This window comes from Chiloscyllium plagiosum, unplaced genomic scaffold (genome assembly GCF_037043375.1).
Source record: "Chiloscyllium plagiosum isolate Xiang-an unplaced genomic scaffold, Cpla_swu_hap1 HiC_scaffold_10, whole genome shotgun sequence".
Taxonomy (NCBI): domain Eukaryota; kingdom Metazoa; phylum Chordata; class Chondrichthyes; order Orectolobiformes; family Hemiscylliidae; genus Chiloscyllium; species Chiloscyllium plagiosum.
Window position 1 is genome coordinate 106449396 of NW_028270148.1, and position 17409 is coordinate 106466804.

Genomic DNA, 17409 nt, shown 5'->3' on the forward strand with positions numbered 1-17409 from the left:
TAGGATTCATGTAATTGGACACTCAGGTTCATCTGAATGCATGCATTTCTCAGTTTCTCACCATTAAAAAAAGTTTTGCTTTTTTAACATATTTACTACTAAGAAAATATTTTTATATGGCATCATATTGTATTCTATTTTGTATATTCTTGCTCATTCAGTAAACATCCTTTATTATATTCGTCTTGCATCCATCTCACTCCTTACTTTCCTACCTAACTTTACAAAGACAATCAAGGATCTAGAGAAACAGTGGCGAGGTAGAGCTAGGGAGGGGTGACCTTATATAGTCTTATAAAATCATGGGGGGGAATGGATAGGATAAGTAGACAAAGTCTTTTCCCTGGGGTGGGAGAGTCCATAACTAGAGGGCATAGGTTTAGAGTGAGAGGGGAAAGATATAAAAGGGACCTAAGGGGCAACTTTTTCACGCAGAGGGTGGTACGTGTATGGACTGAGCTGCCAGAGGAAGTAGTGGAGGCTAGTATAATTGCAACATTTAAAAGGCATCTGGATGGGTATATGAATAGGAAGGGTTTGGAGGGATATGGGACAAGTATTGGCAGGTGGGACTAGATTGGTTTGGGATATCTGATCGGCATGGACGAGTTGGACAGAAGGGTCTGTTTCTGTGCTGTACATCTCTATGACTCTATCTGTCCTAAATCTATCACCCCTCAATTTAAAGCAATGTCCGCTCGTGTTAGCCTTCACCATCCGAGGGAAACGGCTCTCACTGTCCCCCCTGTCTAACCACCTGATTATCTTATACGTCTCCATTAAGTCACCTCTTGACCTTCTCCTCTCCAACAAAAACAGCCTTTCCTTATAAGACATTCCTTCAATACCAGGCAACATCCTAGTAAATCTCCTCTGAACCCTTTCCAAAGTTTCCACATCCTTCCTGTAATGCGGTAACTAGAACTGCACGCAATAGACCAGGTGCGGCCTTAGTATCTTGTCCAGCTGAAGCATGACCTCGTGGTTCCAAAACTCAGTCCCCCTACCAATAAACACCAACACCATATGCCGCCTTAACAACCCTATCAACCTGGGTGGGCAACTATCATGGATTTATGTACCAGGACAACGCTATCTCTCTATACTGCCAAGAATTTTACCATTAGCCCAGTACTCTGCATTCCTGTTACTACTTCCGAAGTGAACTACCTCACACTTGACCGCATTAAACTCCATTTGCCACTTGTCAGCCCGGCTCTGCATCTTATATATGTCTCTCTGTAACCCACAACATCCTTTGGCACTATCCACATCCTTGCCTACCTTAGTATCATTCGCAAATTTAGTAACCCATCCTCAAGGAAGGTAAGGAGCAGGGAGCGTCTGTCCTTGTTGCAGTTGTGTTGAAGTTTCCCAGAGAGCTTCAGTGGGTAAGGGAGGACTCCCTACTGGAGTCTACTCAACCTTCCCCGGTACTTTCCCTGAGATCCTTCAATTCCCAATGCGATCTCTATATTGAGAAAACAGGATGCCTACTCACAGAGCGCTTCAGAGAACATCTTTGGGACACCTGCACCAACCAACCCCAACACCCCATGGCTGAACACTTCAACTCCCCCTCCTACTCTGCTGCGGGCATGCAGATCCTGGGCCGCCTCTATCGCCACTCCCTTACCACCCGACGCCTGGAGGAAGAACTCCTCATCTTCCGTCTCGGTACCCTCCAACCCCAGGGCATCAATGTGGATTTAACCAGTTTCTTTATTTCCCCCCCCCCCACCTTATCCCAATTCCAACTTTCCAGCTCAGCACCGCCCTCATGATCTGCACCATCTGTCCATCTTCCTTCCCACCTGTCTGCACCAGCCACCCCGCCAACCTATCACTTTTACCCCCACCTCTGTCCACCTATTGCACTCTCAGCTACCTTACCAGCCCCAGTCCCTCCCATTTATCTCTCCACCACCCCCCCGGGCTCCCAGTCTCATTCCTGATGAAGGGCTTTTGCCCGAAACATTGATTTTTCCTGCAGCTTGGATGCTGCCTGACCTGCTATGCTTTTCCAGCACCACGCGTTTGACTCTAATCTCCAGCATCAGCAGTACTCACTTGCGCTTAGAGGGATATGGGCCAGGTTCTGGCAAATGGGACTAGATTAGGTTAGGGTATCTGGTCAGCATGGACAAGTTAGACAAGTCTGTTTCTGTGCTGTACATCTCTGACTGTACAATTTATGGGCGGCACGGTGGCACAGCGCCTGAGACCCGGGTTCAATTCCCGCCTCAGGCGACTGACTGTGTGGAGTTTGCATGTTCTCCCCGTGTCTGCGTGGGTTTCCTCCGGGTGCTCCGGTTTCCTCCCACAGTCCAAAGATGTGCAGGTCAGTTGAATTGGCCATGCTAAATTGCCCGTAGTGTTAGGTAAGGGGTAAATGTAGAGGCATGGGTGGGTTGCGCTTCGGTGGGTCGGTGTGGACTTGTTGGGCCGAAGGGCCTATTTCCACACTGTAATGTAATCTAAAAAAAACTTCTGAAAGAAGTCTGAGCACATGAGCATTAAAGGCAAATCCAGTGTTACCCATCTTTGATTGCCCTTGACAAGCTGGTGAGCCACCAATTTATACTGCTGTTTTAAAAAGTCGAAGTCTCTGCTTCTTCAGCTACCTTAATACTAAGCACTTCAGTATAATTGCTTCAACAGGTTTAGATTTGAGTCATCCGTGACTTATTTTAAGGAGTACACAGATACAGATTAGATATTTTCTAATCAATCAGAGATCATATTGCTCACCACCTCTCTTAGGTGGGACTTGAACCTGGGCTCCTGGCACAGACGTAGGGACATCACCTCTGTGGCACAAGAAACCTTAACAGACAGAGACTATGATAGCGAGTTTTGACAAGTTTTGTAGCTCGGGTTGAGGTTCTGAGTGTAAGTTTGCTTGCTGAGCTGGGAGGTTCATGTTCAGACATTTTGTCGCCCTACTAGTTAACATCATCAATGAGCTTCTGGTGAAGCGCTCGTGTTATGTCCCACTTTCTATTTATGTGTTTAGGTTTCCTTGGGTTGATGATGAGATTTCCTGTTCTTTTTCTCAGCGGGTAGTAGATGGGGTCCAAGTCGGTGTTTTATTGATCGAGTTCCGGTTGGAATGCCATGCCTCTAGGATTTCTTGTGCGTGTCTCTGTTTGGCTTGTCCTAGGATGGATGTTTCCAGTCAAAGTGCTGTCCTTCCTCATCTGTATGTAATGATACTAGCGATAGTGGGTCATGTCTTTTTGTGGCTATTTGATGTTCATGTATCCTGGTGGCTAGTTTACTGCCTGTTTGTCCAATGTGGTGTTTGCTACAGTTCTTGCAAGGCATTTTGTAAATTACATTAATTTTGCTTGTTGTCTGTATAGGGTCTATTAAGTTAATTAGCTGCTGTGTTTAGAATTTTGGTGAGTTTGTGGGCTACCATGATGCCAAAAGGTCTGAGTAGTTTGGCAGTCATTTCCGAGATGTCTTCAATGTAGGACACGGTGGCACAGTGGTTAGCACTGCTGCCTCACAGCGCCAGAGACCCGGGTTCAATTCCCGCCTCAGGCGACTGACTGTGTGGAGTTTGCACGTTCTCCCCGTGTCTGCGTGGGTTTCCTCCGGGTGCTCCGGTTTCCTCCCACAATCCAAAGATGTGCAGGTTAGGTGAATTGGCCATGCTAAATTGCCCGTAGTGTTAGGTAAGGGGTAAATGTAGGGGTATGGGTGGGTTGCGCTTCGGCGGGGCGGTGAGGACTTGTTGGGCCGAAGGGCCTGTTTCCACACTGTAAGTAATCTAATCTAATCTAATCTAATCTATCTAGGAGGAAAGTGGTTAGGGTTTCTGGACGTGTTTTGTCTGCTTGTTTGGGTTTGTTGCTGAGAAATCAGCAAACTGTGTTCATTGGGTGCCTGTTCTTTTTGAATACACTGTATAAGTGATTTTGCTCTGCTCTTCATAATTGTTCTGTGCTGCAGTGTCTGGTGGCTCGTTGAAATAATGTTCCAATGCAGCTTCGTTTGTGGGTGTTGGGATGATAGCTTCTGTAGTTCAGTATTTGGTCCGTGTGTGTTGTTTTCCTGTAGACGCTGGTTTGAAGTTCTCCACTGGCTGTTAGCTCTACTGTGACATCTAGGAATGGCAATTTGTTGTTGTTTTCCTCCTGTTTTGAATTTTATGCCAGTAAGGATATTATTGATGGTCTTGAAGGTTTTCTCTAATTAGTTTCGTTTGGTGGGCGGCACGGTGGCACAGTGGTTAGCACTGCTGCCTCACAGTGCCAGAGACCCGGGTTCAATTCCCACCTCAGGCAACTGATTGTGTGGAGTCTGCGTGGGCTTCCTCCGGGTGCTCCGGTTTCCTCCCACAGTCCAAAGATGTGCAGATCAGGTGAATTGGCCTTGCTAAATTGCCCGTAGTGTTAGGTAAGGGGTAAATGTAGGTGGGTGGGTTACGCTTCAGCGGGTCGGTGTGGACTTGTTGGGCCGAAGGGCCTGTTCCACACTGTAATGTAATCTAATCTAATCTAGTGATGACAAAGGTGTCATCCACGTAGTGGACCCAAAGTTTGGATTGGATGGTTGGCAGAGTTGTTTGTTCAAGTCTCTGCATTCCTGCCTCTGCTAAGAACCCTGATGTCAGAGATTCATAGGTGTTCCACTGGTTTGTCTGTAGGTTTTGTTATTGAAAGTGAAGTGGGTGGTAAGGTATAGGTCCACTACCTTGACGATGTTGATGCTGATGAAGTTGGTGGTGTTTGATGTATGTGTCTTTGGTTCTTCTAATAGTGTCGTCAGTGTTTCTTCGGCCAGGTTGATGTTGATGAATGTGAACAGGGCTGTTATGTCAAAGGAGACCATTATTCATCCTCTTCTATCTTGGTGGCTTTGGTCTTCAGGAATTCTTGGATGGAGTGATGTGAGTCTTGTATTAAGTGTTTTCGTCTTTGGTGTAGTTCCTTGGCTAATCTGTACGTTGGTGTTCCAGGTAGTGAGAGTATGGGTCTGAGGGGACTGCTGGTATGTGAATTTTGGGTAATCCATTGAAGTGTGGCATGTTAGAAGCATGTCCTGTTCACAAAAAAGGAGAAAACAACAACTACAGAGGAACCTCGGTTATCTGAACAGGATGAGTGGGTAGTATTTTGTTCGGATAATTGATTATTTGGTTCATTGATTCAATACCTCTTCTATGGGCTCTGAGTTTTCTGAAGTTTCCTTTTTCCTTGCTCTGCCTGCCTTGCTCCCTCCCTCTCTCTCAGGGTTTGTTTCTGAGCAGACACACACACTTGTGTGTAAGGGTCCTGCTGCATTGCTGAAGCTCCCCCCCCCCCCCCCCCCCCGCAATCAATTCAATGGGATTGACACAGCGAGCACTTGCAACATCCGCTCCCCATTCAGGAGACTAGGCAGCAGCACACCCCGCATGAGCCCCACCCCTGCCACCTTGTCCATCCCCACCCACCATCTGCACCCCAGACCCCTGTCCACCTGCACTCCTACCCATCCGCTCTGCGTGCTCCTGCCACCGTGCCCTCTGCCCGCCCCCCCTTCCTTCTGGGGCAGCTGGACTAGACACCAACAAGATTGCTGGTGCCTTTGGGGGAGTGAGTCTCAAAATAGCACATATACACAGCCACACACACAACTTCTTACTGCAATTTTTTGACAGGTTCCACCTTTGCCCTGTACAGGACAATGTTGGAGAGATTACCTGGGGAAGGGGGCTTTAGGGTACATCCCTGTGTAGAACTCCAGGGAAAGTGTGGGGAGAGAGAGAGAGGGTGGGAGGTCTGTAATTTGGATTCGGTGCCTGGGCTCCCATCGATGTCCAGGACTGATCTCAGCAACATTTCAGTAAGCTGAATTTACTTGAAATCATTGTAAACAAAAGACGCGATCAGTATTGGTAACATCTCTTTGATGTAATGTTTCTATCGGGACCTGGAGATCTTCTTTGGATAGTCCAAAATTCGGGTAAATCGAGGTTCCTCTGTACTACCCTCTGAGAAAAAAACAGGAAATGACGTCACCAACCCAAGGAAACCTAAGCACATAAATAGAAAGTGGGCCATAACACCAGTGCTTCATCCAGAAGCTCACTGATGTTACCTAGTATGGTGATGAAACATCTGAAAATGAACCTTCCAGTTCAGCGAGCAAACCTACATCCACAAACTATGTTCGTGAGTGACGTGTGACGATGCTGTGGCTTTAAGAGGTGTGTTGTTTTTCTAGTTTCTTTTAAAAAGAGATTGGGAGACAGGTGCTGAGTAGTCTGTGAGATATCTGATATTTCCCTTTACAATAAGAAAAAGATTGGGTCTAGGCTACTTCTTAATATATTTTGAGGGGGGGTCTGGTCTGGTCTGGTCCATAACAAACAATAACTAATTTATTCACAAGTTAAATCAACTATGGTGTACATAATGGAGATATAAAAATGACCTTAGAAGCAACGTTTTCATGCAGAGGGTGGTGCATGTATGGAATGATCTGCCAGAGGAAGTGTTGGAGGTTGGTACAATTACAACATTTCAAAGGTTTTTGGATGGGTACGTGAACAGGAAAGATTTAGAGGGATATTGGTCAGCATTTGGCCCATGGGACAAGATTAATTTAGGATATCTGGTCGATATGGGTGAGTTGGACTGAAGGATCAGTTTCTGTGCTGTGTACCTTTGATTCTAATCAGTAGTATACAGCTTTGTTTTCCACGACTCAGCCCTTGCCTCCTCAATAGCTGTGGCATTGTCTCTCCATGTTCTGTTGATTGATGACCTTTGATTTTTCTTTCAATGTCTCAAAACACCTCACCATTTATCCTCCTCTCTTTTCCAGTGGATGAGATTGATGGCATATTCCAAACTCTCTCACCTGATTGGTTTAGTCTCATATTATAATCTCTCTATATTTCAACCTGTGGAACTCTGCAGATTTTGTCTGTTCAAGTGAACAGTTCTTGCAAAAAGAGTCCAAAGGTCATAATTCTGACTAGCATTTCCTAGTTCAACAAATTCTAAACATGTTATAAGGTTTGTAACCACATTTTTTTCCCCCCAAGGCTTGATGCATATAGTTAGACCATTAACTAACCTCAAAACATAATGATCTGATTCTTAAACTTTAACACATGTTATAAACCACAATGTGCTGTAATTGCTGTTTCAGCATTAGGTGTGAGGCAGACCATGATTAAGTTTGTCAGATGCCTAACTGCTTTTGTCCTTATCACAGCTTGTTTAACCACATTATTTAACCACCGCACTTGCTTTAATCACATTATTTAACAACCACATCTTGACATTTTCTGGACAGGATTACCATCATTGTTTGCAACTTGGCCTTGGCATAAAGATAACAAAGATCATAAGATGATAAGTTCACCATAGAAAGACAACTAAACCCGAACAGTCCATTGCTAATATCCTTCCAGGCTTCCATGTAAACTTGTAAAAATGTCAATCACTTTAAGAACTATTCCATGAGCATTTACGTTGAAGAATTCCAGGAAACACCAGACATATCCTTATTTGTGAAGTTCCTTCCACATTTAGAACTTGCTTTGATTTGGTTGATGGTCAGACAAACGTTCATCAAGAAATTGTACTTGCTGGTCCTGCAGTGTAAAACTAAAATTAAGTCAATGCTGCTACTTTTCTAACAGTTTATTTTAATTGAAGCCACAAGGGTGAGATCACAGCGCAGAGCACCATTAAAAATGTTGTGTGGGATGCTGATAAAGTCTCTAAATACTAAAGGCCTCCATTTTGGATCAGTAATACAAGTGACTGTTCGTTTTCAGTGGATGAGACTGCATGTTGAACGGATTGAATTGTCCATTCTCTCATCATCTGTGGAGAGAACTCTCAGTTAACGGTTTGGATCTAGTGGCCCTTCCTCAGAAGCTGTTCTGAGGAAAGGTTGCTGGACCTGCAATGTTAACTCTGATTTCTTGCCACACATGCTGCCAGACCAACTGAGCTTTTCCAGTAATTTCTGTTTTTGCTTCTGATTTACAGCATCAGCAGTTCTTTCAGTCCTTTGTTTCATTACAGTTCTATTGGCATTTTTCTTTCTTAAGCAATGCTTTCAATACTTGTGGAAATATAATAGAATTTTCTTCAGTTCTATGGTTTCTAACACTTAGCTTCTGGCTTTATTGAATTGGGACTAAAATAGTGGGCACTAGCTCATGTTTTTGGTTCATTTTTGTGATTCTGTTATTTGTGGTGAAATCACCCAAGGCTGGAATTGAACCTGGGACCCTGGCACTGTGAGGCAGCAGTGCTAACCACTGAGCCACCATGCCAGCCTAATGTATAATACCTAATATCATCTCCCCTAATATCTCTTTATATCTCTTAACATATTCTCTGTGGTTAGAATATGTTATTTACTGTTCATGACAACAATCAAGTTGCACTTTTTGCATCCATTTGAAGGTTCTGTGTGGATTTGCATTTGTTCATTTTAAACACCTAATATTCTAACTTGCACCATGCATGCTTTACTTTCTATTTCTCATGCGAAGATGCTATTTATTATCCTTCTGATCAATTAATACTTCCAAATGTCTTGGCAAATTTACACCCTTTGTGGCTGTATTGGTGAGGTTTTTCACTGGTAACACAGAAGCTGTTGTTCATTAAAATGTCTGCATCCCATTTATGGTAAATGTATAGTATTAGGCATATTGAAAGTTCTTTATGAATTTACAGTAAAGAGTAATATTTGAATTGTCACACCTTAAAGCTTCCTGACAAGACCAATTTTAATGACTAACTTTGTGACTGCAGTATAGCTTCAAATGTGCAGTAGTTTGTGATGCCATTTATTCACACATTTCCATTTTTACCTGAGTTCCTTTCAGTTTCTCTCTTGCGTATATTTATAATTTCTAAAGTTTATTTCAAAGTTCACCTCTTGCTTTTTCTCCATTTATTGCAAACTATTTTCTGGTTGGTAGGGGAAAAAAATAAGTTAAAGTGTACAATATGCGGTTTAAAACTCTCTCCATTAAAATTGGAGAAGCCTGAGGCATTAACTACACTGACCATCTTCCTTCTAAGGACAGAACAGCATTTGGACTAAGAATAGAATATGTTTGTTTGCTCCTTCCAGGATGTGTGTATATAAGATTTTCTCTTCTTACTGTTGAATATGTCCGCATTCCCCTCTGTGACCCAAACCCCAGCTAATAGCCATTTTATTTGTTCTGTTTTTCAGCTTCTCTAACTGCTATGGTCCTTATGCGAGATATCACCTTGATTGCAGCTGGGTTTTATATTAGATACCGAACGGTTCCACCGCCAGTAAGTACCAAAGTTTATCTCATTTTAACTTCTCCCTCTTATTCTCCCCTTTCTCTCTGATGGTCTACCATCTCTGTCATGTGCTTGGTGCCTGCCTAGCACATGCTTTGTCTGGCACCTACCCAAGCCTGCACCCTTGTGTGCCGCACTTGCCTGCTTGCGCTCGCCTGTCCTTTCCCCAGCTGCCCTTATTCACTTGCCCGACCCACACCCACCCTCCCTTTTGCCCCCCCCCCCCCCCCCTTTCATGGTGGCTTGCATTTTCAGTGCTGAGGTTTTTCATCAAATCAGAGGTGTGTCTGAAAGGCTCTGTTTTGTCATGTGCTGATTGAGTCTTTTCTTTTACTTTTTTTTCCTCTTTTTTTTTCATCCTATTTGATACATCCTTTTGGATGAATTTATTGTTGTTTATTAGGTTTATTCTTTGGAGGCAGCTAATAAATGAAATTATGTCTTTCATACCTTATTATGAGAGAGTGGCAAAGAGGGAAAGATAAATGAGAAATCTTTGTGACTGTGAATGATCTGAACTCTACCTTACAAATGATGTCCCAGGTGAGCATGATCACTCTGTGGCGTGTTTCAGCTGGGAGCATTTCTAGGATTTTTCCCTACACTGCAGGAGAATGGGATAATTGTACTGAGTTGATTCTAAACCTCTGCCCCAAAGTATATTTTAGCAAGTTAGCATTGATATCAATATGAAATCACTTTGCTTTGGTCTGTCATGCTCCCATAAAGTTACATACTTTGTGACTTGTATGCAGACAAAAATGAGAAAACTTTCTCCTTGTTTCTCCCTTCCTTTACCCATATTGCATTGTGAAACCTTTTGACTTAGTTTCAGTTTGTAAAATCGGTTGTATACAACTAAATAACTGCTTTCATCTCTCATAGAGGACTCTCAGCAAATACTTCAACCCGTGCTATGCCACAGCACGATTAAAACCAACATTTATCAGCAAGGTAAGATGCATTTCTCAATTATTGGATCCCCTTTCCATGTAATGAGGGAAGTTTGATCCTTGCGGTTTTCTATGTACTGCGTGCAGGTCTTATTGTCACTCGTGGATGTAGCTTGTGAAGCGCTATTCCAACTTACTTGCTTTAAGGGGTATCTTTTAAACTCCTGCATGTTTTGGAGCAGATGGAATATTTGAAAAACAGATTTGTTCTTCTAACAGCTTGCTATCACCTACAAGTTGATAGTGAGAGTGCAGGCTGCCTGCTGGCACCAAAGGAAGTGTTTCCTAGCAAGCAGGTGAATTGTAGGGCTGGCTTATCAGTAAGGTGTTGCAGGTTGTGAGGATGGAAATTAGACAACAGTTTTCAGAGTAGGTAATCTGCAGCAGCTCATCCAATGATGCTTAAAGATAACATGCAAATCAAATTCCATTGATGCCCTAGGTTATTGAATTGCAATAATTGTGAGCTTCTGTCTGAAACCTCAGCAATGTAACTACAGTGAGCAGTCAAAATGGTGGCTGGCAGGGTTCTAGTGAAAAGAAGATTAGTTATTATAAAAACTTCTTGTGCCTTATTCCTGCTTAGCAATTATGGCTAATATTCTGACCTGAATTTTGGTGAATGAAGGAATCTAGTGATCTGAGTGTTATTTGTTTTATATCCAAGTGGAATCTTATTAGTATTTGAGACAGGTCTTTTCAGTTGCTGATTCTGAGTTGAGCATTTGGTGGAGCTTAGGAATGAATTATTTATCTTGGATTGACAGCAAAATTTGACCCATTTACCATCCTCCCAATTCTTTGGAGTGACCAGTGTTCCTTTCCTGATGTTGTGTGTCTGGACAGTTACTTGTAAGGGAAAATAAGATCTTCATGGAATTGTTGAAATGTTGTAACAGACCTTTAACTCTATCAGAACTATCAGACTCTATCGGACTGCCAGTATTTTTGCTTGTTAATGATGGTGCAGTATAAAGTCAAGTGTAGCTAGTACTGTGCACAAGATGTAATAAAACAGTAACACTGCGTGGGGAAGAAAGCTAGAGTTTTCACAATTTATTGCTAGTATACTGTTTTCTTGGGAGCTTAGACATCTTACCGCAGAGAGGATTTAATGATGTTAGTCATAAGTAATTTCTCTATGTATCATAACAGCAAATAATACTCAACAGTGTTTGCATTCATTCCCAGATAGGTTAGTAGGTAGAGATTATTTTAACTTTCTTGTTTAGTATCCTCCAGTTCTGGTGTGACAATATTTCTTTGAAGATTTAAACTGATCACATTTACAGCTCATTCTATAAGATATGTAGTTATATGAAGGACATCAAAATGTGAGAAACATTAAATCCATTCAAACATCTTGACATATTTAGACGATCATTAAATCGTGACAAACAATCAGTTAGTTAGATTGACTAATATAGATTAAGTGTTTGCTTGTGGAAGGTGAATGTTTTGATTTTACAAATCCAGATTTACCTTACCGCTTAAAAATTTCTCAAACCACGTTGCTCAAATTCATGCTCCATCCCGGCATTCAAAAATCATCCATTGCCATTTCTGACACCTCCAGCAGGATGCCACCATAAAACACATCCTCCCCACCTATGCTTAGTCAGCATTCCACCAAGGACTGTTCCTTCTGTGACATTGAGTCATTTTCTCCTTCACTCCTAACACTCCCTCACCCTTCAATGGCACCTTCCCACGCAACCGCAGAAGGTGTAACATTTGCCCATTCATCCCTCCCTCCCTCACTGTCCAAGGCCTCAAACGTACCTTCCAGGTGAAACAATGTATTGCCTATACTCCTTTTAATGTAATCTTTGGTATTCATTGCTCAAAATGTAGTCTGTTTCAAATTGATGAGTCCAAACAGAGATTGGCTGACTGCTTTTGGGAACACCTGTGCTTTTGTCTGTGGGAATGACCTTGACCTTCCATTTGCTAGCCATTTCAATAAACCACTGTGCTCCTAGGCTAACATTTCTGTATTGGACCTGCAACAATGGTCCAACAAAACTCAGTGCAAGCTAGAGGAACAGCACCTCGTTTAGGCATCTTACAGCCTTTAGGTATTATTGTTGAATTCCATAATTTTAGAGAATGACCTCTATGTGCTTGATTTTTGTTACGCCCTGTGCACATGCACAAAAATGCGTGTGCACACTTGCAGCTGTAACTTTGCTTTCAGCAGAATTGACCCATTTTCTCCTTTTCACACCTTTGTTTATGCACTATCTCCCCCTTCATCACCATTAGCAGTCTCTCTGTTTTTGGCTTTGAACCACATCGCAATTGTTCCACTTGTTTCTTCTCTGTCCACAACATAAAACAGTTTTCCAACCCTCTCACATCTGAAGAGGAGTCATATCAGACTTAGTGTTAAATCTGTTTCTCTCTCGACAGATGCTGCTAGACCTGTAGAATTTCTCCAGCACTTTGTGTTGTTTTTAGATTAGATTAGATTCCCTACAGTGTGGCCCAACAAGTCCACACTGACCCTCCGAAGAGTAACCCACCAGACTCATTTCCCTCTGACTAACGCACCTAACACTATGGATATTTTAGCATGGCCAATTCACCTGACCTGCACATCTTTGGACTGTGGGAGGAAACCCACGCAGACACGAGAATGTGCAAACTCCACACAGACAGTCGCCCAAGGCTGGAATTGAACCTGGGACCCTGGTGCTGAGAGAGACAATTTTAGTTTTTTTTTGCACACAGCACATTTGAGTCCTTCAGTGTGGCTTTTACTGAATAATGTCCAGTACTGACCAGCATGTCAGCACCATGGTCTGATTGTACGACATAACTCGTAATATAGTGAAACTGAAACAAAGAACCCCAGACTGTTGCTATATTAAATATAACATTTTATTTGGCAGTAATTTAATCCATTGACTTTCATTTATGTTGCAGGTTAACACAGCAGTTCAACTTGTACTCGTGGCTGCATCACTGGCAGCCCCAGTTTTTCAGTACGTGGACAGTGTGTTCCTTCACTGTTTATGGTGAGATTTGCCTGAAACATTATGTAAATAAGGAATATGTGTATTTATAGACCTTTCATTGCAGTAAAATGTCCCTTAACTTCAACTAAAAGGAACTGTTTGCATAGCATGTAGGAGTTGGGGAAGATTGGAGTGGTTGTGGTTCTAGACACCGAGTAATCTATGAGGAGAGTATTTGGAGGTGCAGAAATGCCCAGGATTGGGAATATGGTGTAGGCTGTGCCAACAGCGCCAGGTTAGGGATTTGCTTGCCCATACTCAGGAGCAAAGGAGGCAAAACACAGCAAAGGCTGCAAGATCCACGTTGAAGTGTGGTGATAATGTGGATAGATCTATAAACAAATAGAAGCATCTTGATATAATTAGAGAGTAGCAAAACAATTTGGTGAATAGAACTTACTACTGGATAGGATTCAAGCAATTAATCCATTCTGATACCACAATTACTCTTGAAAATTGGCCTGCTCCATAAATTACAATTAGTCATCCACTTAATCAGACAATTTTGTTTTTAGGATTTCTGCTTTGATATTTAGTCCATGAGGAACTCTTTCAGGATGAGGTACTGATTTCTATCTAGGTAGATATTATCTATCTTGCATGTGGTGCCGTGTTTATTAGTTAAACATTCCACCCCTTCTACCCTTGCCTATGAGTATTTTCATGCCTTTTTTCTAAATACCAAATGTCCCTTTGGAATTGTTGATCTTGAATAGGCTATTTATCTTTCTGGTGATTCGTCCAAGCAACATTGGTCACTGCCACAGGAGACTTCCAAGCTTATAACCGAAGTAAATGTAGTTAAATCCTACTATAGGCTGGTGTCAGATCATCTTGATGTCGAGTCTCCACTGCCAATTTCTGGATTACTCAATGCAGATCCTTCTGCATATGCTCTGTATTAATACAGAATGATGTAAATAATAGGTGCAAAAATGGTGATTTTAGTGGACGGATGTGACATTATTGACGAAGCCAAGATTGGTTGTCCAGGTGATTTACATGACTTTGCTAAAGTCTTTGACAAGGGATCTAAGGTGAGTTAGTAAACTGGATCCAGAATTGGCGTGCAAACAGGAGTACCACAGGGAATGGAGCTGGGATTCTTGTTGTTTTTTGTGTACATTAATGACTTGGATGTAAATGTAGAAGGTATAACGAGTAAGTTTGCAGACTTCATGAGAATTAGTGGTGGTGGTGGTGTTGATAATGAAGAGGATGATTTCAGACTGCAGTCTGATATCGATCAGCTGGTAAATTGAGCAGAACAATGGTAGATGGAATTTAGCCCAGATAAGTGCAAGGTAAAGTCTGGAAATCTGAATCACAAATATCTATACTGGTGAAACTGGTTCATTATTTTAATTTGGACTGATGACGGTTTGGGCGGCACAGTGGCTCAGTGGTTAGCATCGTTGCCTCAAAGTGCCAGGGACCCTGGTTCGATTCCAGCCTTGGACGACTGTCTGTGTGGGTTTCCTCCGGGTGCTCTGGTTTCCTCCCACAGTCTAAAGACGTGTAGATCAGGTGAATTGGTCATGTTAAATTGCCCATAGTGTTAGCTGCATTAGTCAGAGGGAAACGGGTCTGGGTGGGTTACTCTTCGGAGGGTCGGTGTGGATTTGTTGGGCTGAAGGGCCTGTTTCCACACTGTAGGGAATCTAATCTAATCTAATCATAATCATGTTCCCTTCAAGCTGCCTTTTAAATATTGTAATTGTACCAGCCTCCACCACTTCCTCTGGCAGCTCATTCCATACACATACCACCCTCTGCATGAAAAAGTTACCCTGTAGGTTTTTATTAAATGAGCTTGAGAAGGAAAAGGACATGGGGAAATCGGTTGTTGAAAGTATGAATATAAGATAATAAGACTCTAAAACATGTGCATGAAGCACTGGAATTAATTTCTAGAGAAATAGAATGAAAAACCAGGCAGTGATGTTTTATTCTGTTATGTCCATGTAAGAGGGTAAATGAGACTGCAGGTTAGCTTTCTACCTGAAAAGATGGTAATTCTGAACATGGACCTCTGCCTCAGTACCGTAATGCTTGGAGAACAGGTAGTGCTGGTTAATCCAAAATGCCTTTTAACAAGGAGTTGCATTGCTCTGGAAGTAAGTCCAAGTGCTGCTCTGTTTTTGCAGGTAGAGGGAGACCAATAGGGCAGTCTGTCTCCAGCACAGCATACCATCACAGTAACATTCCTGCAGTTAAAGCCCAGCCTGTCACTAAAACTGACCTGCGCAACCTTCAGATCAGCTTCAAAAATACAATCAAGCTGTCAGTGTGCTTACATTATTAAATGTTTTTTTTTAAATAATGCATTTTCTGAAAGCTGAAAGTGACCTTTTAAAGGAAAAGAATCCAGTTGCCAGAAAGTTTGGAGTACAGTTTTCTCTTTCACTCAAATGCTGACCTTGTCTTTATTCAATACAAACATTATTTAACCATCACTTCAAGGGTGACTTCTGCATGTGTCCATACATGTGCAAGTTTACAGATGCTTTGCTATAGAATTATTACTCTGTAAGTAGTGTGGTTCATTCCTTTTTATGCCATATTCCCTTGTTTTCACTGACCTGTACTAGCTCCTGGTGCAATAATGTTTCAGTTTTAAAATTCATATCCTCCTAATCAAATCCCTCCACAGCTCTCTTCTCTCAAGCATTGTGACCACCTACAGCTTTCCGGGGATCTGTATTCCTTCTAATATAACTTCTCTTGTGTCCATCACATTATTTCACACTTTTACTTCCCTTCAGTATCCCTCCCTAATCCCCACCATTCTTCAATTGTTTATTTCTCTCTTTCCTGCTTTAGGATACACCTTAAGATCCATGTGTTTGACCAAGCTTAATGTTCTAGTGTCTCCTCTATCGACTTGTTATCACTTTTTATGTGCCTTGGGGCATTTTCAAACCATTGAAGGTGGTATAGAAATGTAGCATGTCGTTGACTCTTCCTAAACAATTGAAGAGATCTTGCATGAGTTCTAGGTTAATAATTTTGACTCTGCTGCAACGTTTAGTGACTATTGATAATCTGACTATCGTATTACCTTTGTTATTTCAGGTACATTACTGCATTGACAACAATGGCATCTGCGTACAGCTATTACCTCCACGGCAAAAGCACAGTGCAAGTTTTAAACCGGATGAAGTGAGATAAATCTGTTCATAATTGTCCAGTGTTTTTTGAAACCGTGCAATGAGCTAAGGAAGGACTGGACCTTGATTTCTCTGCTGAAAAGGACATTGATTAAAATAATGTAGATACATGGACTTTTTTCTGACAACATTGTCAATTTAATAATAAAAGTGAAAAATTATAGATTTCTTACATTTAGTTTTAATATTTTATTTGCACTTTAGATAATTGAGTTTCAGCCACATACTGTGCGATAATCAATTGAATGGCACCCAAATGATGTAGTCTAGCACTTAAATGCTGAGATCCATTTGTTTCCTTTTAATTATATTATGCAGTATACTTGTAAATAATGTAACAGTTACGGGTTGGGACAGCTAATGTAATGAGTAGATGCTTATGGCATATTTGTCAAAGGTCAGGAATTCTTTTATGAATGGGAGCTTTCCAGTCCGCTTTGCACAAAGGGATTTTTGTACTGTTCGTGTGGTCTTTACCTTTAAGGCTGCAGGCCAGGGTTTTCTGGTTATGTATTCACGAGACTGGCTTTCCCCATTTGTTTTAATAGTCTAGAAAATCCTTGCCTAGCATGCTGGAAGTCCAGAAAGAGCCTAAATACTGCACATTAAGTCATAAGCTCCACTGTCATTGAAAGAGGTTGGAGTGTTTGAGTGGACTTGCACTTGAATTTCTCAGTATACTGTAGATTTTTTTTCCTATCTGTTGCTTGCTTCCTTTTATATAAATGCCATATTTAGTTTGTTGTAGTTACTTTGTTTCATTTTGTCCTTAGTACTGTTCCCTCTATTCTGGGTGCACTTTATGTCTTAGTTATTTGGATAGTTTTGTATCTGTGGTGCTTTTTGTACTGTTGCTTCCAACTTGCTCTGAGAACTATGGCAAGTTTTCAGACTTGTTGGTGCATTGATTTGGTAAATGTCCTCGTTTTTGTGATTTGCAAAGAAACATTCCTAAAAG

At 41.9% G+C, this 17409-nt stretch overlaps 1 protein-coding gene across 1 annotated transcript in view; it reads left to right on the forward strand.

Annotated features, from left to right (window-relative positions):
* crls1 (cardiolipin synthase 1) overlaps positions 1–16616 on the forward strand; it is a 60086-nt gene extending 43470 nt beyond the window's left edge. Inside the window, exons 4-7 of the mRNA XM_043696577.2 lie at positions 9211–9296; positions 10194–10262; positions 13190–13281; positions 16357–16616. Coding sequence (XP_043552512.2) covers positions 9211–9296; positions 10194–10262; positions 13190–13281; positions 16357–16447 — 338 coding nt within the window. The 3' untranslated portion in view covers positions 16448–16616. The remainder of the gene's footprint in view (positions 1–9210; positions 9297–10193; positions 10263–13189; positions 13282–16356) is intronic.
* Positions 16617–17409: the final 793 nt, after the last annotated feature.